Source organism: Acromyrmex echinatior, chromosome 11, assembly GCF_024713525.1.
Source record: "Acromyrmex echinatior isolate Ae372 chromosome 11, ASM2471352v2, whole genome shotgun sequence".
Lineage (NCBI taxonomy): Eukaryota > Metazoa > Arthropoda > Insecta > Hymenoptera > Formicidae > Acromyrmex > Acromyrmex echinatior.
In genome coordinates, this window is record NC_141862.1 from 2,224,309 (window position 1) to 2,249,908 (window position 25,600).

Sequence of the window (25,600 nt, forward strand, 5' to 3'; positions counted from 1 at the left end):
TTATTCCTCTAGAGGCAAGGCTGCGTACTTATTTATTGAATTGTAATATTACAACAAATATTGTAATATTTTCTACAAAATATTAAAATTATAATATTTTGCAATATTATTAGGTGTTGGAATTAATTCGTAGCGTTTTTTAATGAAAGAATGTTATTTATTTCACATGAGCATTAAAAAATACATTAATGAAAGTACTTTTAAAACTTATAAATACTTTGTAAAACGCTACGAATTAATTCCAACACCTAATACAATATTTCCAATAAAATATAATTTCAATATTGCAGCAATATTGTTGCATTTTTTGTAATATTGCGCACTTTATTAAAATATTGCTGCAATATTGCTGTAATATTTCGTGCTGTAAGGGTAGTACATATCCATGATATATTATACAGATATCGTAATTAATATTAAGAAAAAAAATGATTTTGATTATTTTTCCATATAAAATGTTTTGATTATCTTCTGAAAGTCCTGGAATAAAAACTAAGGCATTTGGAGGTTTGTGCCCGTGAGGATTTTCAATCAGCTTGACATGAGCTATAACATAATAAAATTTGAAATAATTTGACCGAGACCTACCCAAGCAGAACAACAAGTCATTATGATATCAAAATGATGTCAAAATAACTTCAAAATAATCATTAAATTTTTCAATCATTTTAACGTCATTTTAATGTCATTAAATTTTTCGATTCATTTTAACGTCATTTTGACGTTATTATGATTTGTTTTGTTATAGGTTTTTTGATAAAATTTGTTCGGGGGTTCTTTTTTTTTAAAGATATCTTTCAGTATAAAAAATATCTTGTTGAGGGACAAAATGTTGACAAAAAAATTTGTGATTTATTATAATTCTTCAACCTAGATAGCAAGTTGCCTGCAGGTTACTGTCAGTTTGCTTTACTCAAGTTACTTTTAATATTTAAGAAAGCGACTTTCGATTTTGCTTGTTAGAGTGCCGATTTTTATTATTATTAACTTTTATGAGCAACTTCATGACAACAGTTGCCCTCTTATAAACCGATCGTATGTTAAGTTGTTAAAAATCACAGGGCAACATGACGGAAACACATGACGAACATTTTCCGCCTAATCTTATTCCCATAAGTTGTCAGTAATCTAGCGGCATTTTAACTAAACGAGCGTTTCGAGCTCTCCGAACGTGAACAAAATGTATTGAAATCCTCAGTAAGCAATAACAATTTAAAAAAATAGGTGCTTAGCACAAGTTTCTCTTCAATTGCCATCATGTTGCTTACAGGGCAATAATAATTTCGTTTAGGATAACCTAGAGGCATTGCGGACAACAGTTGTTTGCGCAAACGAGCGGAAACACTGTAGTAAACTTATTACCATAAATGCTGCTACAATCTGTTGGAATCGTTTTCATAAAAAATTTAGTCCACATTTCTGTCTATTAAATGGAAATGGAGCATCGTCGAGCAGTTTGCGGCACCGCCACCAAAGGGATGCATCGAGTTAAAACAAGTTAAAGGGCCTAGCTCCGAATAAACATATGAAAAATGTCCTCGAATCAAATCCAATTATGAGTACGTCACATTGTTAAGCTCGAAAGATTATTTTACATCAAATTTCATTCTGCTAAACTTATTTATGTAATAGTAATGGTGAAAAATGTCAGTTTTAATTTTTAATTTTTATTTTTCTATCGTGTGAATTAAAAAAATCTGATACACTTTTTAGTATGATATTACATCTAAAAAAATGTTTTTTTAGATTTTTAATTAAAAAAATTTGAATTAAAAAAAATAAAAAAAGTTTTTAAAGAATCCTTTTTATTGAAGATATTTGGGTCTTAAAAAAATTACAGTGAATTAATCATTCCATAATGAATGAAATATTCAAATTTTTCGTATTCAGATTTTTTAGATATGGAACATGTTGTTTTAAAAATTAAAAACTATTTTTTAAATATTTTTTGTTTGTATTTTCCCGCCAGAAATATTTTTAATATAATATTATATTTATATTAGATGTACAAATAAGTTTCCGCCGTTTGACAAAAGACGGCGCCACTAGCAAGCTATGGTTGAAATTGTCTGATGTAAAACATTTATATCTTAAGGTTGGACATCTGTCAACAATATAACCTTGAAATACTAGCGATTTTGTACCAGCATCATATATTTTTTTTTGTGCGAAAATGCCGAGTTTTGAGCCGAATAAGCGTCATTTGCGGGAACTTTTGATTTACTTCTTTAATTTGAAGAAATCTGCAGCTGAGGCTCATCGATTGCTTGTAGAAGCATATAGTGAGACTGCCTTAAGTGAGAGAAGTTGTCGTGAATGGTTTCAAAAATTTAAGAACGGTGAATTTGACGTCGAAGACAAAGAACGTAGCGGAAGGCCGAAAGTGTACGAAGACAAAATTGGAAGCATTATTGAATGAAGATTCGTGCCAAATGCAAAAAAAACTCGCACTTACATTTTGACTTACATCAATAAAACATTATGTATCGTTCTTTCATAATAAATCCTTAATTTTTGATAAAAAACGGCGGAAACTTATTTGTACATCTAATATATTACATTTATAAGTATATTCATATTTTTAAAAATATATTGTATATGTAGTATCAACGAAATTCGAAAACCTATGAAGTAATATTAGGTGTACAAATAAGTTTCCGCTGTTTTTTATCAAAAATTAAGCATTTATTGTGAAAGAACGATACATAATGTTTTATTGAAAGTATTGTCCATCGCTAGCCACTACTTTTTCATCACACACATCTTTCTGATAGCATACGGATACCGCGTTGGAAAAACGCTTCATCTTTTGATGCTATCCAATTATCGATCCAATTTTTAATATCTTCATATGATGTGAAGTGCTGCTCAGACAGGCCATGCGCCATCGATCGAAATAGATGGTAATCGGAAGGGGCAATGTCTGGTGAATACGGCGGGTGGAGTAGAACTTCCCAATTGAGTGTTTCCATGTAGGTTTTGACCGACGCCGTAACATGTGGTCGAGCATTATCATGCAGGAGAATAATTTTGTTATGCCTGGAGTAGTAGTGGGCGCGTTTTTCCTTGAGTGCTCGGCTCAATCTCATTAATTGTGTTCGGTAGAGAGCCCCAGTAACGGTTTCGTTCGGTTTGAGCAACTTATAATATACGACACCAAGCTTATCCCACCAAATACACAACATAAGTTTTTTTCCATGAATATTCAGCTTGGCTGTCGATGTTGAAACATGGCCAGGTGATCCCCATGATTTCCTCTTCTTTGGATTATCGTAGTGGATCCATTTTTCGTCACCAGTGATATACTATACGATGTAAAAAACCCTTTCGTTTATGCCTGACAAGCAGCATTTCACATATGGAAAATCGGCGTTCAACGTTTCTCGGCTTCAGTTCATATGAAACCCAATTCCCTTGCTTTTGAATCATTCCCAATGATTTCAAACGATGTGAAATTGCTTGTTGAGTCGCTCCTAATGTAAGTGCAAGTTCTTTTTGCGTTTGGCATGAATCTTCAATCAATAATGCTCCCAATTCCGCATCTTCGTACACTTTCGGCCTTCCGCTACATTCTTTGTCTTCGACGTCAAATTCACCGTTCTTAAATTTTTGAAACCATTCACAACTTCTCTCACTTAAGGCAGTCTCACCATATGCTTCTACAAGCAATCGATGAGCCTCAGCTGCAGATTTCTTCAAATTAAAGAAGTAAATCAAAAGTTCCCGCAAATGACGATTATTCGGCTCAAAACTCGGCATTTTCGCACAAAAAAAAATATATGATGCTGATACAAAATCGCTAGTATTTCAAGGTTATGTTGTTGACAGATGTCCAACCTTACGATATAATGTTTTACATCAGACAATTTTAACCATAGCTTGCTAGTGGCGCCGTCTTTTGTCAAACGGCGGGAACTTATTTGTACACCTAATAACTTAATACGCTGAGCTATAACTGCATGCATGTCTAGACAACTTAGAATTCAATTGTTATTCAACTCCTCATATAAGTTTTTATGATTCATTTACTGTAGACAGTCAACAATATTCAATGTGGAATTCAATATCGAAAAGTTGTTTATCAATACTATAATAGAAAATTTTTCATCATAAAACATATAAGTTTTTATAGTATACCGGTCTATATACAAGGTGCGTCCCAAAATTTTCCGAACTTTTTCAATAGGGATAGGTCGGGTGGCGCCATCCGTGTGTTCGATTGCGCGTTTGAAAGGTACATCCCTAGCTGACTTCCAGTAAAAATTTCATGACATTTGGTTCAGTGGAAACGAAGTTATGGCGTCTCAAGTGTCAGTATGTTGTATACATCGGTACGAGAATGAACTTCGAACAAAGAGCCAATATTAAGTTTTGTTTTAAACTTGGTAAAACATTTACCGAAACCCATAATTTGATGAAACAAGTTTATGGTGATAATTGTGTAGCCCGTGCCAGTGTTTATGAGTGGTATACGCGATTCAAGAACGGTCGTGAGGACATAAATGACGACGCACATACAGGTCGCCCAAAATCGACAATTAACGAAAATTCCATCGAAGTTGTGTGTAATTTCATCAAGCATGAGCCAAAATCTTCAGTGAGATACATGGAAATGGAATTGAACATCCCCAAATCAACGATTTATCGCATTTTGACCGAACATTTGGGCCTACAAAAAGTCTGTGCACGATTTGTTCCACACAAGTTGACTGACGAAAAATGCATCGAATTCAACATTCAAAGGACATTATTAAGGAAGCAAAAAAGGACCAAAACTTCCTTTATAGCATTGTTACTGGTGACGAGACGTGGTGTTTTCAATACGATCCAGAAACCAAGCGTCAAAGCGCGGAATGGAAGGCGCGAAACGACCCAAAACCCAAAAAATCGCGTTTAGAGAAGTCAAAAGTGAAGACAATGCTCATTTGTTTTTATGATTCCAAGGGTATTGTACACAAAGAATTCGTTCCAGCAGGCCAAACAGTTAATGCTGTATTCTATGTAAGCGTTTTGAAGCGTTTGGTGCACCGCATTCGTCGTATTCGGCCAAAATATCGCGAAGGAGGAAGTTGGCGCTTGTTACACGATAATGCGCCATCTCACCGTTCGACACTTGTCACTGATTTTTTGACTAAAAATCACATTTTAACAATCAACCATTCCCCGTATTCGCCTGATATGGCACCTTGTGACTTCTACCTATTCGGCAAAATGCATTTGTCCATGAAAGGAAAGCGGTATGTGGACGTAGAAGACATCCAAAGGGCTTGTACCACTATTCTGAAGGACGTGCCTTTGAACGACATAAAACACTCATTTGAAATGCTTTTAGATCGTGCCAAACGTTGTATTGAGTCCGACGGGGACTACTTTGAATAAACAATTTGAATTTGAAAAAAAAAGTAAACCGTTATTGTTTTATTTCAAAAGTTCGGAAAATTTTGGGACGCACCTTGTATGTCGATGGTTTTCAAATTATAGAAATCGAAATGTTTTGTATGGGAAACAATTTATGCATCATTTTTGCATCTTTCCCACATCTTTCCGCATCTTTTCCACACTTCTCCCGCACTTCTTCTGTACCTCTCCTGTACTTCTTTCTGCATCGTCGCCGTCGCCGTCGCCGTCGCCGTCGTCGTCGTCCCTCTCCCTCGTCCCTCTCCCTCGCCCCCTCCCCCTCCCCCTCCCTCTCTCTCTATCTCTCTATCTCTCTCCCCCCCCTCTCCTCTCTCCTTCTCCCCCCCTCTTTTCCCTCCCTTTTTCCGCAATATGCGAATTGATGAGCATATAATTTTTGTATTACACGTAGCATAAAAAATGGACAGCAGTACTGACCTATACTAACGTGTCCGTCGGCGATAATAGCAGACCATTATCGGTCGGCAATTATTGATAGTTATCAATATGGACAATAAATATGTCGAGGTATCGATGCTTAGTATTTCCATTTTGGAAAGTCAAATGGAAATCTATAAAATTTTGTTTGTATTTTTCATATATATTGTGATAAGTTTCCCAATTCTATAAAAAAACATAAAAATCTATGGCTCCTTTGTCGAAATGTCATTATTTATCATATTGGTAATAATTCATTTTGTACAGTAAATTTACGATAAACTTCTATAGGTATTTCTACTCTGTAAAATCAGGTAGGTATCTATGAAATACCTTTTGTGCTTCTCGTATATGTTCAGATGAAATTTTTAATTAATTAATAAAAAAAAAATCAGAAATCTGTGAAATTTCATCCATATATTCCATATACATTTAGGTAAATTTTCCAATTCGCTAAAAAATAATAGAACCTTATACACTTAGTTTTGTATACCGCTGATAGAAACTCATAGAATAAATTTCAGATTAACGATTTTATTTTTATCGTTAATACATTTGATTTTATTATTCGTTACGATTGATTGTTATTCGTTAAGTAAACGATAGAAACGGATGAATGCCGATTCGTTATTTTACTATTCTTTTAGATACAATTGATTGAATATGATATTAGGAGTACAAATTAGTTCGGTTCATTTTTTGTGTTTAAAAATGGATTTATTTCAAAACAAAATGAATGAACAGATTAATTAAAGTATTGTCCATCGCTGGCTACTACTTTTCCCCATCTCTCAGGCAATTTTCGAATTCCATCTCGAAAAAATGACTCGTCTTTGGAGGCGATCCAATTTTGGAGCCAATTTTCGATTTCTGCGAAAGAAGTGAACTGATGACTTGCCAAATTGTGCTGCATCCTTCAAAACAACCAGTAATCAGAAGGAGCAATGTCCGGAGAATACGGCGGGTAAAACATCCCATTTGAGCGTTTCCAAATATTTTTTTACGACTTTAGCGACATGAGGCCGAGCATTGTCATGAAGAAAAATAACTTTATCATGTCTTTGCTCGTATTCCGGCCGTTTTTCTCGCAATACACGGCTCAAACGAATCAATTGTAGCCGATACCGATCGCCCGTAATGGAATCGCCAGGTTTCAGCAGCTCATAGTAAACCCTTTTGGTCCCACTAGATACAGAGCATGATCTTCGAACCATGAATGTTCGGCTTTGGTGTTGATGTTGAGGTCGATGGCAACGATTGACCGGGCTTAGCGTAATATTTTTTCTTCTTGGGGTTGTCGTAGAATATCCACTTCTCATCTCCAGTCACAATCCGATGCAAAAAACCTTTTCTTTGTTGTCTTTGAATCAGCTGTTCGCAAGTGAAACATCACCTTTCAACGTCTCTCGGTTTCAGTTCATAAGGCACCCAATTTCTTTCTTTTTCAATTATTCCCATGGCTCTCAATCGTTCAGAAACGGCTTGTTGAGTTACTCTCAATGATTCTGCAAGCTCCTCTTGTATTTGACTCTGATCTTCTTCGAGCCTCTAATTCTTTGTCTTCGAATTTTTTTGGCTGTCCAGAGCGAGACTTGTCTTCAACGCTGAAATCTCTATCCTTGAAACGTCGAAACCATTCCCTACATGATTTATCAATTGGAACAGTGTCACCATAAACTTCGACAAGCATTCGATGGGCTTCAGCTGTACTTTTCTTCCAATTAAAACAAAAAATTAGAACCTCCCGCAAATGCTGCTTCGTTAACACAAAATTCGACATTTCAAACACAGTAAAAATCAAAATTTTTGTATGAAACTCAAAGTGATATAAACTGAATATTATTAGCAGATGTCTAACCTCTCTGAAAACGCCAAAATCAGTTGTCACTATGAACCATTCACAACAGCCGGAGCCAGCTTTTGGAAAATTAACCGAACTAATTTGTACTCCCAATAGAAAGAGATAGAATTTCTATCATTAGTTTGCAAACTATACAAAATATAAATATTATAGGAACCAATAAAATACGATAGAATTTATATTTGATTGTATGCTTGAAAGATCAACGATACAACTTATAGAAAACGACACAACTTGATAAAAATTATTCTCAATCGTTTTCTATCAACTTTTTTTATCAGAATTTCTTATATCAAGGAACGTTTTGTTATCTGGGAAATAATCAAATTAGCAAAATTAAAATATCATCCATTTCATTTGGTAGAATGAGAAGTATTACCTTGCTCTCAAAGCTGCTATTGAGAAGAAACATCAGGCCGGTGAAGAGGCTAACGTTCTTGACATAGGCACTGGAACAGGATTGCTGTCGATGATGGCTGCCAAGTGCGGAGCAGATACTATAACTGCATGCGAGGTAAGAGAAAACTTTTGAAACCTCTTTCAAAATTCTTGAATTTTTCAAAGATGCTGCTTATGCAGAAAGATCTTATTTAGGCTTTCAAACCAATAGCCAAATGCGCCGTACAAATAATAAAGGAAAATGGCTTCGAAGATAAAATTCAATTGATCCGTAAGCGCTCTACAAAAATGATAGTAGGTAAAGATGGTGATATGTCAAAACGTGCAAATATTCTAGTTACTGAAGTGTTTGACACTGAGCTGATTGGTGAAGGAGCATTATCAACATTCCGCCATGCACACGAGGTTCTTCTTGAGGTAACATCAAGTTTACAAATGATCCTATTCAAAATACGCTTATGATTTGCTTTTACATTAGGAAGACAGCATTGTCGTTCCACATAAAGGAACAGTATGGGCACAAGTAATCGAAAGCTTCAAAGTCTGTAATTGGAACCGGGTGAAGCCTATTAAGAACGGAAAAGTATTGGTTGATACTCCATCGACTATCCAAGCATGCTCTGGTGCTGCAGCTGTACATGACATGCAACTATCACGTCTGCCTCGCGATACTTTTGTGCCTTTGTTGCCAGCACAGCCTATTTTTAAGTAATAATTTTTTCTTTCCTTGGTGATCAATCAATATCGGTTCCATGATTCTGGATGAATTTCTCTTGACTCGTAAAGATTCGTCTTTCTTTTTATGAACGTTTACAATAATAAATATTTCAAATATTTCACATGATATTGTTAGTTACATGTTACAATCTCTTAAATAGAAAGAATCAGAAATAAGATTCTCTATCAGAATCCTCCTTCTACTCTTAGCTTATGTAGATTACAAATTTAAAAATCCGTACGTAGGGTCGAACCCGAAATTCGTCAACTTGTTCCCGTACAAAATCACGCGACATTCCGTTAATTTTTGTGGTAATATTTAATATGATTTCTTTATCATTTATTTTGAAATTTATTTTTGTTTTCCGTTTTTCTTTCTTTATCACTGAAGAATCCTTTTTTACTTAAAATTTATTATATGCGAAGTCGAGTATTCGAAATCGAATCAAATCTTTTATTTGACAAATAACTTTTTATCAAGCTATTCACTATACTGTATTGATATATATTTTTAAATATAAAGTTAAGAGGCCTTTCGTTTTTGCCGGATGCAAAATTAGCTTATTTTTATAAATTTTTTAAAGAAAATTTGTTATATATTGAAAAATGCAGATTTTTGCACATAATTATCAAATGTCTAGATAGCAAACAAATTTTTGTTTATAAAAAGATACTATAATGTCTCAAAATGGCAACCAAAATAGAAGAGGGGAAGGAAGGAAGAAGAAGGAGAGAGAGAGAGAGAAAGAGACCGAAATAATTTTTTTCAAAATGGCTTTAGGAGTTATTCTACACACGTATAGGATTCAAAAAATACAATTTAAAAAAATCGATTTTTTTTACCCTTCCCAATGAGAAAAATCCCTTAAATCATAATTAAAATTGAGAAAAAAATTTATTTAGAAAAAGAACATTGATAAAAATATAATCAATCATATAAAAAAAAAGAAAGATTATTTAAATACATTGATATCGAGTGATGAGAAAGGAATAGAAAAATATATAGTTTTGCTTCTTCAATTTTGCTTCTTAATGATAATTTTTAAATGATATTGAGATGTGCATTTTAGATTTGACTGGTCTGGCAAAAAACCCTTATTGAACAACGAAAAAGTATCATTACTTACACAACCGATAAAAAGTGGGACCGCACATGCAATTTTTATGTGGTGGGATTTGAACATGGACACAGATAATCAGGTAGGGAAGACCGGGGTCAATAGACTATAGGACTTTAGGAGTTAATTCTAAGTAGAATAATCGAGGCTACATTACAAACAAATCGTGCGACACACGCGTAAATGTCTGAGCACGCACGCGACTGCCGCTCAGTCTGCTGTGATATCTCGAAGCCGACGCGTCGTTGAAGTTACGCTACAATTTTTAAAAAATCATACACGTAAGTAAATATTTTTATTCTTAAAGTTTTTGTTTCACAAGGTTTCGTATACAGGATGAGGCATTTAAAACAGACCTGAATAATTCTTGTTTTTAATAATAAAAGGAAAAGTACCAAATAAAAGTTGCATGACTTCAAGAGAGACATATTTTGGTCATATTGTCTTTCTTCTAAGACGTGGAGGCGTTGAAAAGATATGAAGGTCATCTCCATTTTTTTTTAACGGAATTGTAATTTTTGTACACAATATAGTTCCTCTAATGATTCTGCATATAAAAGTATTGAGGTAGTAATATCAAAAAACCAATAATTTACGAGATATTTTATACTTTATTCATATGTTGGCATAAAATATTAAATATTTCGTGAACTATTAATTTTTTAATCATACTTTAATACTTTTATGAATAGAATAATGAGATGAATCAATTGATGGAAAGAAAACACATAGTTATTTAAAAAAAAATACGTATGCAAAATGGATTTAATTTTTTAAATAAGCAACTACAAGGTGCGTCCCAAAATTTTCCCAACTTTTGAAATAAAACAACAACGGTTTACTTTTTTTTTCAAATTCAAATTGTTTATTCAAAGTAGTCCCCGTCGGACTCAATACAACGTTTGGCACGATCTAAAAGCATTTCAAATGAGTGTTTTATGTCGTTCAAAGGCACGTCCTTCAGAATAGTGGTACAAGCCCTTTGGATGTCTTCTACGTCCACATACCGCTTTCCTTTCATGGACAAATGCATTTTGCCGAATAGGTAGAAGTCACAAGGTGCCATATCAGGCGAATACGGGGAATGGTTGATTGTTAAAATGTGATTTTTAGTCAAAAAATCAGTGACAAGTGTCGAACGGTGAGATGGCGCATTATCGTGTAACAAGCGCCAACTTCCTCCTTCGCGATATTCTGGCCGAATACGACGAATGCGGTGCACCAAACGCTTCAAAACGCTTACATAGAATACAGCATTAACTGTTTGGCCTGCTGGAACGAATTCTTTGTGCACAATACCCTTGGAATCATAAAAACTTCGATGGAATTTTCGTTAATTGTCGATTTTGGGCGACCTGTATGTGCGTCGTCATTTATGTCCTCACGACCGTTCTTGAATCGCGTATACCACTCATAAACACTGGCACGGGCTACACAATTATCACCATAAACTTGTTTCATCAAATTATGGGTTTCGGTAAATGTTTTACCAAGTTTAAAACAAAACTTAATATTGGCTCTTTGTTCGAAGTTCATTCTCGTACCGATGTATACAACATACTGACACTTGAGACGCCATAACTTCGTTTCCACTGAACCAAATGTCATGAAATTTTTACTGGAAGTCAGCTAGGGATGTACCTTTCAAACGCGCAATCGAACACACGGATGGCGCCACCCGACCTATCCCTATTGAAAAAGTTTGGAAAATTTTGGGACTCACCTATATATTTTCTGACTAATTGATTTATCTCATTATTAGAGGAACCATACTGTGTAAAAAAAATCATACAATTCCTTTTAAAAAAAAAATGGAGATGATCTTTATCTTTTTAGCGCCTCCTAGAAGAAAGACAACATGACCAAATATCCCCCTTGAAATCATACTTTTGTTTAGCACTTTTCTTTCCATTGTTAAAAAACAAATGAGTTATTCAGGTAACCTGTTTTAAATGCCTCATCCTATATAATTGTCTGAGATATTTGATTTCCATTTAGATAGTAAATGTAGTTCTTACTTAATAAAGTCTAACAAATTTTTTTGTTTATCTATCTTTGTTATCGTATACTACAATATTAATGTTTTTAAAAAATGAACGAATGAGGCTAGTAGGCTAACCGCAACAGCAAAGTATATGACTAATTTAGTGACGATTCTGATAGTATCTACTCTCAAACTTCTTGGAATGAAATCTTATTCTAAAAGAGTGAAAAAACAGTCAATTTTGAAAAAGAGTGAAAATGTTTCACTTTTTAAAAAAGAATGGTAATATTTTATTTCTTTAAACTCTGCCGAAAATTCTTGTATGAAATTTTCATATAAAATTAGTTTCATATGAAATTGACATATTAAAATTCTTATATGCTATTATGTGATCTCATAAGTTTTTATATATTTTATAATAGCATATTATATAATAGCATATTATATAATAGCATATTATATGTTTAAAGAAAATATAGATTATTATATGATTTTATAATATTTCGCAAGAACTCAGGAACTAGTTGTCATGTAGGATCTTGGTCATGTAGGACTTATATATGAAATTGACATATTTAAGGTATTTTATGTTTTTATATGATCTCATAAGTTCTTACATATTTATCCTGTTACACTCGTCATGCGTTATCTGCTACGCACAACCGAATCGCCAACTCGAGTGAACGTGCGAATGAACGCTCGATTCGCGGAAATAACTACGTGTAAATTACAAAAAGGCACTAGACTTTTTATTAACGCTCGCACAGAGGCAACGGCACATAAGTAACAGCGAATAACGTTTTTGAAGAAAGCGAACTTGAACGGAACGCATTGACAGTTCAAAAAAACGATCCAATTCTAACAGTCTCCTTGACAACCCCCTGTCAATCCTTCTCGCTCGATTCAGCGCACAGAGAATCTAAGCAGCGCGGAATAACATTGCTCCCCCTTTCCTTTAGATTGTCGTCCCTACAATTATAATTTCGATGTCCAATCAACATTTCCAAATGGCTTTGCGTTCTACTCTGCACGGTTGCAGAGATTACCGAGCCCCCGTCTCATTATCCACGCCTATGGGAGACTTCCGAGCAGGGCTTCTTTCGATTGCTTTACCAGAGTCACCAGAGTTCTCTGGACTCCTTTTTCTTCCCTTGAAACCTTGATACTTCTTTTTTCGGACAGGAGGGAGAATTTAGCTTTTATCGCGATACTTCTGTCCCCAGTTCCTTGGCATTTGCCCTCCGTCCCGTGGAAAAACCACGGCTCAAAAGTCCGCGGACGAGGCGGACTTTAAAAAAAAAACAATTCTAAAGTTTTTCTTTTTCTATTAACCTTTCTCTTTTGGGCTAGTCCCTCTTCTACTGCCGCCAGAATCGCAGAATGAAACCTGTCTTTCTTTCCGTGCGGACGAGCTCGAATCTACCAGTATTGAACTCTGCGAAAAGAATAAATTAATTTATACGTAAATAGCTTATCTAATTCCTAAATATTTTGAACTTTTTTTTTAATGTACGGACTCCGGAAGACCTAATCTAACTTTCTCTTAATTGTCTTTCCGCATAAGAAACCAACCTGTCTACAGGTACCACCTTTCTTCTATGCCTAGGCGTCCTACGGATACCGAAGACTACGTCACTCAACTTGTCGATTATAGTGAAAGGTCCTTCCTAGTTACTCTGTAGCTTAGGATTCCTATCCTTTTTTCCTACGAGGATTAAAACACCAAACTTTCTGTCCTTCACGAAACTATATCTGTTTAGCCTTCTAATCGTACTAGACCGCATTTTCGCTTCTTTGCTCCCATAGATGACCGAAATGCTAAAGTCCCTCTGATCCATGCACCAAGTTTCCAGACTTTCCCTTTCGAAAATTATATGGGTGACTTGATCGCCCTCATTTTGAATGTTTCTAGCTTCCACAATAATTACATCCTATCACCTCACATTTCCTTCTAGATAATCCTTCTAGATAATCCATCTAGTTTTTATGAATCAATCTTTTCTGATGAACTCAAATTCGTACTGTTGCAATCTTTCCATTCAGTGGGCCAACTGCCTTTCCAGATTTCTAAAGGACAAAAGCCACCTAAGCGACGCGTGGTCCGTTCGTACCACAAATTTTCGTCGTCGTAGAGGTAGCGAACTTTATCAAATCGACAATGGCCATGAGTTCTCGACAGATTGCACAATAACTTCGGCCTTACTAAGTACCCGACTAAAGTAACCTATAACTCTCTCGACTTCGTCCTGTCTCTGAGACAGAACTATGCCGATTCCAATGTTAGAGCCATCCGTGTCCACGATGAATTCTCTTTCTCCCCTGGGAAAAGAGAGAATTGGGAGGAATGTCAACGCTCGCTTCAGTCCTTCAAAGACTCTGTGACATTCTTCCCGCCAAACAAATTTACATCAGTTCTCAGTGAGTTTGAAAAGAGATTTAATCAGGATGGAGAATCCCTTCACGAATTTGCGATAATACGAACTGAACCCTAGGAAATTTCGTACTTGATTCTTGCTATGTGGAATAGATCAGTCTTTTACGGCCACAATCTTTTCTGAGTCTGTCAGCGATTCCTTTAGTTGAAATAATGTGTCCCAAATATTTAATCTCCCTTCTCGAAAAGTTACACTTCTTAGGATTAATTTTTAAGTTTGCTGATCGAAATTGTTGAAAAACTTCTCTTAGATTTGAAATCATTTTTTCGAAACTCTTTCCGAAAACAATTATGTTATCGAGATAGACCAAGCACTTCCCGGAAAGTAATTTTTGCAGAATTTTTTCCATCAACCGTTCGAAGATCGAAGAGCTTTACACAACCCAAACGACATCACACCTTGAATTGCCAAAGCCCTCTGCCAACAGAAAAAGCCATCTTCTCTCTATCCTCTGGGCGAATTTTGATCTGCTCTTTAAATCTAACGTGGAGAACCAGGAGTTTCTCGATAATTGTTCGACAATATTGTCTCTCCGTGGGAGTGGATAGGAATCCTTTTCGTGACTGCGTTCAATCTCCTGTAATCTACGCAAAATCTTAGAGTCCCATCTTTTTTCTTTATCAGGACCGCTGGGGAAACTCATGGGCTTTGTGATTCTTCAATTACTCCTGTTCTTTCATATCCTCTATAATTCTCAACTTCCTCCCACATTTTATGAGGGATCCGTCACGGCGTCTGCTTTATAAAAGTAGAATCTATTAAATTGATATCGTGTTCAACGCCTTCACGGTTTCCAATCACAATTTCACTAGCGAAAATATCCTCGAACTCCATCAGAAAATCGGCGAAAATTCTTTCCTACTTTATCTAAATTCTCGGAATTTCCCGCAAGAAGTTCTCCAAAAATACCAGAAGTTTTTTTTATGTCTATTTTCCCTCAGGGCTTTTTCCCGAGAAATCTTAAATTCGAGAACATCCCAAAACTATGTCCCTACTCGTCCCTTAGAAGCGAACGCAGACTCAAAAACGTTTTCTAAGTTCACCACTTGCAGGAAATTTGTCCTTAATATGGAATCCTCTACAATTTCTGTCACAAACATAGGAAATACGGAGCATTTTCTTAGTTTCAGCGAAAATCTTAAATTTGACCGGGACCCTTTCTCCGGTGGAGTACCTCAAAATTATAGTTCCCTGTTAATCTTTTCCCGTTCTCATTGATGAATCTCTTACTAGAATCGAAACGTCGGAGCCATATCGATTTTAAAAGAGTCTTATTATCTACCATACCGAAATAATGAAAATAACTCGAATTATTTTCGATTCTATTTATTTTTAACTCCTTACAATTCTTTCTAATCGAGGCCTTTTTCTTTCTAATTGAACTAAGATCATTAACCCTAGTTTTCCTTCTTTCCTAGGCACTCATAACGGAAGTGCTCCACACTACTTTTCCACACTCCGACGAATTTTCTTTAAAATTAGCTTTGTTCTTTTTCCTTTCTTCTCGTCTCTCTTCCTCCTTTTTCCTTTCCTTCGCTCCTTCTCCCTCCTTAAAACATCCCTCAAAATACGATTACTTTTTCCTTCTTTCCCGTAGCTCTCCCCCTGGATAAGTTTTATACTTTTGCCCTTTCTATTGCCAATCACAATAAAGTAATTCTTTCGAGTTGCAATGTTCTTTTTACGAAGCCGTCCGACAATGCTGAAACAAACAATGCTGCGCGCAGGCGATTTTGTCTCGAATCGCGTATGTACCAACTTCGGATACGCCAAACGTGATAGCCTCTCTATTTCAATAGCGAAGATGGCGAAATCTTCTTCGAATTTTTATTTCCGATTCGTAAATTGAGAATACGTCGTTTGTGACAAATAACCTTCTCCGAAACGCAACTCTAATTTATCTTTTAGATCCGCGTACTCTAAATTGTCTATATCCTGCACGCATTCCAGAATGGCGCGCGCCTTTCTCCTCAAACAAGAAGCCAACGTGATCATCTTTGACGTTTCGCTCTAACGATTTGCAATTAATTCGAATGTAGAAAGGAACTCGCGCAATGGCAATCTCCCTCCATTGAACGTATCGGGCTTTAATTTATAAGCTTATTACGAGCCTCGAACGCGTTCCCACACGTTCGTACGCGAAGCTCTATCGTGTCATCGCGCTTTTGAAATTTACCGGAACATTATTACTAGAGAGACTTAGCTGGATGTTTTGTTGAGATACATGCTTCCGGCAATCTCCTTTGAAGTTGTACCAGCTCCCCGTCTCGACGCCGCAATATCACTAATAGCTCCGCCTCTCGTGATCGCTACTCTTTCCGAAGTCATATCTCCGATAGCGCAGCCTGCAAGGCTGTCGTTTCGGACGTTCTTTCCGGGCCTTCCAACTCCACTGACCTTCCATTCCTTTCGGAGTTCATTATTTGAGCTCTTTTTCTTGTTACAATAGGTGAATGGAACATTCCCGTCGTCTGGATTCTTCGGATCGGATGAGCTCCCAAAATGTTACACTCGCCGTGCGTTATACGTTACGCGCAACCGAATTGCCAGCCCGAGTGAACGTGCACGCTCGATTCGCGGAAATAACTACACATAAATTATAAAAAGGCACTACACTCTTTATTAACGCTCGCACAGAAGCAATAGCACACAAGTAACAGTGAATAATGTTTCTGAAGGAAGCGAGCTCGAATGGAACGCATTGACAGTTCAAAAAAACGATCCAATTTTAATGGTCCGTGTTTCCTTGGCAACCGCCTGTCAATCCTCATTTGTGACATTCAGCGCGCAGAGAATCGAAGCAGCGCGAATGTAACAATACGTTTACTATCAGAACTGATAAGCATCACTTATAATGCCAACATTTTTAATATTGGACATTATTTATTAAAATTCTACAATTTTCCTCTTGGATTACATTTACGTGTTTATTGAGTCATTTGGACCATGTTAACAGCAGCACTCCTCCAATAGGAATTGAAAAGACTCATTAAGATGCAATCGTTGAGGAATTATCAGGATGAATTTAAAAACTTAGCGTTACATTAAACTGAGAAATTCGTTTAGTTAAATCAATTAATTTCTTGGATATGGACAAACAAATCCTTGATTGATGCAATAAAATAATTTAGTTGAAACCAAACATTTGGCTTTATTAGATGTCAATATTTATCAGAAACAAGTAAAATGTTATGACCAAATGCTTTACTTCAACTAAATTATTTTATTGCATCAACCAAGGATTTGTTTGCCCATATCCAAACAAGAAATTAATTGATTCAACTAAATAGGTTTCTCTCGGTCTGTTATTAATTCGTAGAAAATGACGAGAAGTCAGTCCAAAAAAAATGGAAAATTATTGTTTATACATTTGAATTACAAGAATATATATAATTTATTATAGCGCAATTTTTAACCGCGCAGTTTACTCTCATTTGCCTGTTTATTAAATTAAAAATTTAAAAGCTCTAATAACTAAAGTTCAATAAAATTGTTACGGCGGTGTTATATGATATATTAAATATTATTAGTCTGCTGAGATATAAAAAATTCTCCTACAGAGTGCGTCACCAAAATCCGGACAAATTTCAATTCAAATTTTCCACTATACTATGCCTCCGCCAGAGATTGTTATTGGTGTCCAAGAAAGCCTGATGCTTCTAGTAAACAGTCATATTCTCAAAATGGCCGCGATGTTGAAACCAAGTGCAGAGTATAATCGAAGAGCCGCGATCATCGAAGACCTTCGCGCCGGGCAGCAACGGAAATAATTCGGTTCTTTGGATATCCGAGATCCACTGTTTATGACGTTGTGGCAAAATATACGGCTTTAGAACAGTTCAACGAAGGTTCCAATATGCTAGCGAGGAAGAGTCACTCGAAAGAACGCACTAAGGATCCCTGCAGTCGTTGAAAGGGCTCAAACGCTGATTTTGGATGACCCAAGGCAATCGTTGCGAAAATTAGCATCGATTATTGGTGTAAGCGAGCCAACAATGCGTCGAATTGCCGAGGAGGACCTTCGATACAAATCGTACACATTAAAGAGGCTCTCTGAGGCTGCCACGACAAGGAATTGTTCGATTTGTCCGGATTTTGGTGACGCACCCTGTATATATATGTTTTCTTATAAATTATTTACACTCTTTATTTGAATTTCTGAAACCTTTTAAGATCTTAAAAGATGTTTTTAGAACTTAAAGATTTTATGTAATTATATAAGATATGAGATCGAACAAGAAGTAATTAAATTCCTCTCTTATAAGAACTTATAGATCCTATATAAACTTTTTTATAAGATACCGAGCAAGCACAATTATAATTGTTATATTGCTGTAATAAAACGGAATGTAATAGGTAATATAACGTATTGATTACATGTAACATATATATTAGTTGTAATTTCCCACTCATTTCAAATTACAGTTATATACAATAAATACAACAATGTAATAAACATTACATAACTGTTGCATAGTCATAGAAAAGATACAGAATAGTTACATAACATGCTGAAATATTATATGAATACAATATAAATAATTCCAATGTTATGTAATTGTTATATAATGAGCTATATTATATTGTTACGTAATCTTATATTTATATATACTTTATTAGAACAATCACACATAATGACATATAAGCATTGCATATAAGATCACTGAACCAGCATCTTATATAAATCAATATGATATCTTTATGTTAAATGATCCAACGGCTTTATTCTGCTTATTATGGTTACGCAGCTTACGTCGTTTTATGATAACCTTTGACTTAGCCATAGACTTTCTGCAATAAGCTATTATCATGGTGTGTGCAGTTCGGCCAAACGCCTACTTTTGCTCTGTGTCCATTAATAGGGAGCAAGAGCTATCAATGGTGAAACACAAATATGGGGCAGTATTCATAGTCCGTTCTTATTTTAAAACTGTCTTAATAATGTCTTAATGCTAATACAGTCCACGGATTGACTTACGACATCTTAAGATGTACTTAAGACTGTATTTAAGACAGTCTTAAGTGCATGAATCGACTATAAATACCGCCCTATTTCGCGTAGTAAAAATTATACTGAATTTTTCATTTTTACATTTAAGACTGTCTTATGTACAGTCTTAAGATGTCCGAGGACTATATTAACATCTTAAGATAGTTTTAAAATAAAAATAGCCTATGAATATCGCCTCATGTTTCACAGTTAGTAAATTCCTTCTTTTTTATGAACAGTCCGTAAACGGAGAGAGCAGAGATTCAGAAAGAGATATTGTCTAATTGCACCATATCTCTTCTACCATGATTATGACCTAAGTTTTAAGTCTTAAGTAAGAAATTGACCAATTTTTTTGTAGTATAACTTAAAGTTTAAATAATGACTTATTGTAGAATGCCCATTATTCTCTGTAGGAATGTCAGAATGTCCATGAATTAATTGTTAAACAAAACTAAACGCTGTAAAAAAAAATATTCTCTGTTCACAATTGGTCACTGCTTACCTGAAAAATATAGGAACAGAGAATAAAAAATTTCAACATTTATTAGAAACTATGCACTCTATATAATACATGTGTATAATACATGTTTTCTGATATAAGTGCTAAATCTGTTATTCCCTAATTACAAATAAATGCCGAACGCAGCTATTATATAATAATATAGATCTTATAAATGTTACATAATATATAATATAACGGTTATCTTCGACATAACATCTGTTATACAAACGTGTTACATTGAGATTATGTTGCCGTTACTTTACTGTAACAAGTACATATCAAAATAATGTAACAGTTATATAACAATTATTTTGTAGCTATATAACAAAATATATTAATATCACTACAATATAACATTGTGTTATTTCCAGGTTATATTGTAGTTATACTCTGTGTTTGCTGAATATGTACAGATTTTCTATGAAAATCTTAAAAGATGTTTTCAGAACTTAAAAGATTTTGTGTTCTCACACAGATACGTACGAGATCTTATATGATGTGATTTTATATGAGATCTTATTTGGTTGTTACAAGAACTTATTAGATTACTTATAAATATGTATTTATAAGAATTTTCGGCAGGAAGAGATTTACTTCAGTGGTAAATGTTATAAGTTTAATTCCCTCACGTCCAATCTCGATAAAACTAAGCTCATTCTACGTGTTTTTGCATGAATTTAGCAAAAAGAAGCATTGTTCTGTCTTGCGAATTGAAATATTAATCGTTAAAGTTTAGGTTAGGAAATCTGTCATTCGCTACGCCCTGATAAAGATGTTGATAGAGAACGATAGAAAAATACTATCATTTTGAATATGAAATTTGATTCATAAATTCATTAATTTGAGTCAGATCTTATAGAAATCTAATAAATCTTGTACAAATCTTATAAAATCTAATAAAATATGATAGGATTCATATCCGATCAACCTTGATGGTCGTGAAAGCAATGAAATAGAAAGTGAAATATAAACTTATAGAAAACAATGATAGAAATCCTCGTTTTCAATCGCTCTATCAACTTTTTTTTATCAGGATGATCTCATTCTATTCCATAAATAGTTGCATTGTTATTCTCTTTGAAATTTCAAATTCTCAAAAGAATTTAGAGAATATTCTTTTTTTATTTTAAATGCACCTAATGCGATAATTTTTGTAGTTTTAATGAATTTTAATAATAAAAATATGCAATAACAGTTAAATTACATATATAAGAAATTTTTCATAAATATAAGTTTGTATAAACATACATAATATAATAAATTATATATGTTTATGAACATTTATACATAACATTCATAAATATATAAATAATCATATATAACATATATAATTATATATAAAACATATAATTATATGAAATATGTTCATACATTCTTTCTTTTGTAAAATTACTTTTAAATGTAATAGAAGTAGTAGTGATAATGTGAAAACATTAAGAATAATTTTGTGAACATATGGGTAATTTTGGAAACATACATTCTAAATGCATAAAGGACTTATTTATCATATTAATTGTTATAACTGCAATTTGAATAACGATTCAGATTAAATAAATTGTTATTTATCTAATAAGAAGGTACAAAGTTACACATTTTTTATTTTTTAATAAATATATTTGTATTTAAAATACATTTTTATAAAGGTTTTGTTAATATGTAGCCAATCTAAAAATATTAATCGTTAATCTTCATTTTAATAATGTTAGTCAAATTACCCCATACTATTAGTCACCTTACCCCGGTCCCGGGGGTAGTTAAATCAGATGGAATGCATTAGAAAAATGCATTTTTTTCATATTAGTTATCAGTTTCCCCTTATTATTAAAATATTATTAGATAGTCAAATGTATGTAGTAATTGGTGTAGAATTCATTTTTTCGAAAAATCTCTTAATTTCATTTGTAAAAATTCAAAACTGAAAAATGAGTCTACTAGGTATCCCCTAATTAACACGTCTATACATTATTTTTTAAATTTTTTATGAATTTCAGTCATGTATTATTATTATATAGTTGTTGCTGAGTTGCGCACCTGTATGGGAACATCCAAATGTACCTGATAACATGAAAAAAGATGTCTCATGTTTGCAAAAGATGGTGGATTTAATACCGTGGAGAGATCACTGGATGCAAGCTGTCTATTACCTTCCAGAAGAAATATCTATCACATATGGCACCGAGGTCAATCTTATCGGTTATCACGATGAATATTCCTTCTGGTTTAAGTTATTGAATGGATCAATGTAAGTTTCTGTAATAATTTCACACACATTCATTGCATATTTTATATAATTTATAGTGTCATTATTTTTTATTTCTTCTCTTTTGAATTATTAATCGCTTTTATAAAGCTGGCTATTTAAAAATAATTTTAATTATATATATCTATTATATTAAGTATAGTAAAAAATAATGGATTTCTTTTTACTACACCTAATATTAAATAAAATTGAAAATTTTTTACAGAGATAAGATTCCAGATTGTCAGAGGCCCGAGTGCAATTGTTGGGCGCATATCGCATATTCACGAACGCGAATTGGTCAATTAAACGACACAGTTCGTAATCAGAGATACGTAAAGGCTTTGCAAAAAAAGGTCACTCCAAACAGCGTTTGTCTCTGCGTTACGGATGGTTGTCTGTTAGCCCTCGTGATTGCAAAATTGGGTGCAAAGGTGTTTTTATTGGAGCAGAATTTTCTATCGCGTAGAACGATGGAGATGTTCGTGCAGGTAAACGAGCTCTCTGATCGAATAAAGATTGTCGAGTCGGTTGACGATCTGCCGGAGGCAAGCGAAATTGATTTCATTTTTGGTGAGCCATATTTCTTGAGCTCCATCGTGCCTTGGGAGAATCTGCGATTCTGGTATCTCACTTCTAAATATCCATCGAGTATTTCGAGAATGCCGGTCATGGCGACTATCAGAGCTGTCGCTGTTGAGTTTAAGGATTTGCAGAAAATAAGAGCTCCTCTTGGCACTTGCGAGGGTTTTGATCTGTCCTCTTTCGACAAACTTATTCAAGTTGGTTTCATTAGCTCATTCTTATCTTTTTTTATCATTTATAAGATTAAAAAAAGATTGGTATTCTACTTTCAGATATCTAGTGAGAAAAGTGACAATCCCGTAGAGGCGCAGCCACTTTGGGAATATCCTTGCAAAGCATTATCTTCAGCCTTTGATATCATAAAACTTGATCTAACACAGAACGTAAATTTCAATAAACGCGAGAGAATAACAGGAGAAATACCTATTTTAGAGTATGTATTGTATGAGTAGATGCTTACTAGTCCAGGAAAATTAGACGATTTTTGGTGATATAAAGAAAAAAAGTTTGCTGCAAAACTGAATTTTTGCATAGAGGTCTATAATAATCTTATTAATATATCAAAATTCCCCATGTGTAAGAGCGTAGCCGGCTGTGCCATCTTAAAAAAAATGACGCACAAAATCATTTGTTTTTTTTTTGTTTTTTTTGGTTTTTTTCAAATATCTCAAAAACTATTCGTTGTACAGAAATGAACATTCAGTTCGAAAATGAAGCTGATAAAATTCCTCGAAATGTCATTTTTAAATGAACCTCATACGACCAATAATTCCTGAGATAGATTTTTTTAAAGAACCTTTATTTTTTAATGTAACGTAAATTTGTTTTCAAAAATATGGCTGCACTCACTCAAAATTGGCTGCACTCACATACAAAACGCATATGACAAAATCGAAAGAATATTTAAATATCTACAAAATGATTTTTTATTAATGTCGTACAACCGACAGTTCCGGAGATATCATTTTCTTAAAGACATTTTGATTTGTGAACAATTATCCATTTATTGGCGTATTTACTGTTATTCATAATTATATATAGTGTTATACAGGATATTTCAAAAATAGTTGGCAAAACTCTAAGAACATATTGCACTCATTGTAAGGATGAAAAAAAGTCATATAAACGTAATATGGCCTACATGTTTCCCTGATTTAAATTCTTTGGATTTATATTAATGGGGACATTTTAAGACCCTCGTGTATGATACTCCTGTTGCTACTATGGAAGTACTCTGAAATCGTATTATCGCTACGTGTAAAAAAATACGAAATACTTCGAGAATTTTTGAATGTCTCCGATAATCCATGCAACGTCGATGTGAAGAAAATCCATGCATCGATGCGGAAGAAAATTTTCAGCAATTCTGTAATGAAAATGTAGATATAAATATAAAATACAAAATAGATACAAGTATAAAATATAGATACAAGTATAAAATATAAATATAAGTATAAAATAAAAAAAATGTTTATAACTTGGAAGCGTTTCCGAACTCATGTTTATATGACATTTTTTTGTCCTTACTATGTGGAATATGATCTTAAAGTTTGGCCAACTATTTCTGAAACACCCTGTATATATATTATACACATATATATATATATATATATATATATATTATACAGGGTGTCCCAAATTTAAATGTCTGAACTTCGGGAACGTATAGAGGATCGATAAATTAAGAAAAAAAGCCTTGTAGAGATATGTTCATTTTTGCTTTGTTTTAGAAAAAAAATCGCAAAAATTACAAAACGTAGTTTTCATTTTTTATACTTTCTCATTACTTGTAGTATCTTGACCACCCCGATTGCGTAATTTCTTTGATTATTTAGAAGGCATTCACCCGCAGCAACAGATTGAAATGTGGTTTCGATGGATGTCCATCTCATGTCAGAACTACTCGAGCTTGGCTAGACAGACATTATTCACGACGATGGATTTAGATATGAAGTAGTAGTATCTTTACCACCCCGATCATCTGATTTGACACTACTGGACTTCTTTGTGTGGGGGGTCCTAAAGCAGGAAGTTTATTCGTCGCCAGTTAATTCAAGAGAACAATTGAGAAATCAAATCGAGGTTGCAGTGCATCAAATATCGCCAGATCAGTGTTTGGCTGCAACACGCTGTCCGTACTAGCAACGCTTGCATTGCTGCAAAAGGCTAACATTTTGAACAATATCTACATTAAGCAAGTGAATAAATACAACATGAATAAATAATGAGAAAGTACAAAACTGAAAACTACGTTTTGTCTTTTTTGCGATTTTTTTCCAAAACAAAACAAAAACGAACATATCTCTACAGGACTTTTTTTAGTTTATCGATCCTCTACACGTTCCCGAAATTTAGACATTTAAATTCAGGACACCCTGTGTGTATACACACACGCACGCACGCACGCACGCACACAGGTGGCTCCAACTTATGGTCCCACTTGTCTTGAGTAGATAGAGCGGACTAAACTGAGTTGAAAAATCCTCTATCATTTTGCATTGCTCGCAATAGTTAACGAGATATTAACGTTAAAGATAGCCGAATACGTCCGCCCGACTTACTATTGCTGAAAGTACGGCCCATCGAGCGCATGGCGTGCGGGCCATGAGGAACGGGAATGGCCTAGCAAGCGCGCCGCGCCGTTCGAGCTTAGAGCCACTTCTCGCGCGCCAAACTATTGATGGCGGATATTCGGCGCTTTAGAAATAATATCTCGATTGCGAAAATTAGGGAATGATTAAGAACTGTTCGAAAAAACTCAGTTTAGTTCGTTCTGAAGTGTATACATGTATACATACAGAAAAATGTTACATAAATATTACTTATCAAGTAAATAATAAGAGTATCTTAAAATTATATTATCAAGAAATTCTTTGTAATAATATAATCGTTGCTCAAAAGAAGAAGAATAAAAATTGTGTTCTCTCTTAGC

The 25,600-nt window shown here is 34.3% G+C and overlaps 1 protein-coding gene, 1 long non-coding RNA gene and 2 pseudogenes across 8 annotated transcripts in view; 1 reads left to right on the top strand and 3 right to left on the bottom strand.

Annotated features, from left to right (window-relative positions):
• The window catches only part of Art7 (arginine methyltransferase 7), an 80,367-nt gene that overhangs the window by 50,378 nt on the left and 4,389 nt on the right, over positions 1–25,600 (top strand). For 3 of the 7 annotated variants that reach the window (XM_087411456.1, XM_087411458.1, XM_087411457.1), the window contains 6 exons: positions 8,061–8,210; positions 8,291–8,512; positions 8,574–8,803; positions 9,883–10,012; positions 21,857–22,086; positions 22,310–23,101. In XM_087411456.1, coding sequence (XP_087267582.1) covers positions 8,061–8,210; positions 8,291–8,512; positions 8,574–8,803; positions 9,883–10,012; positions 21,857–22,086; positions 22,310–23,101 — 1,754 coding nt within the window. Of the gene's footprint in view, positions 1–8,060; positions 8,211–8,290; positions 8,513–8,573; positions 8,804–9,882; positions 10,013–21,856; positions 22,087–22,309; positions 23,102–25,600 lie in introns of those variants that run through there. The other 4 variants (XM_011053239.2, XM_087411459.1, XM_087411461.1 and 1 more) reach the window with 3 other exon arrangements.
• Positions 12,874–15,721, bottom strand: LOC147908019 (uncharacterized; annotated as a pseudogene).
• LOC147908020 (uncharacterized) lies at positions 15,927–16,677 on the bottom strand (annotated as a pseudogene).
• LOC147908021 (uncharacterized) lies at positions 23,296–25,223 on the bottom strand. The gene is made up of 2 exons (XR_015546755.1): positions 24,445–25,223; positions 23,296–24,034 (listed from the first exon to the last, which is right to left on the bottom strand). It is a non-coding gene; the product is annotated as an uncharacterized LOC147908021 (long non-coding RNA).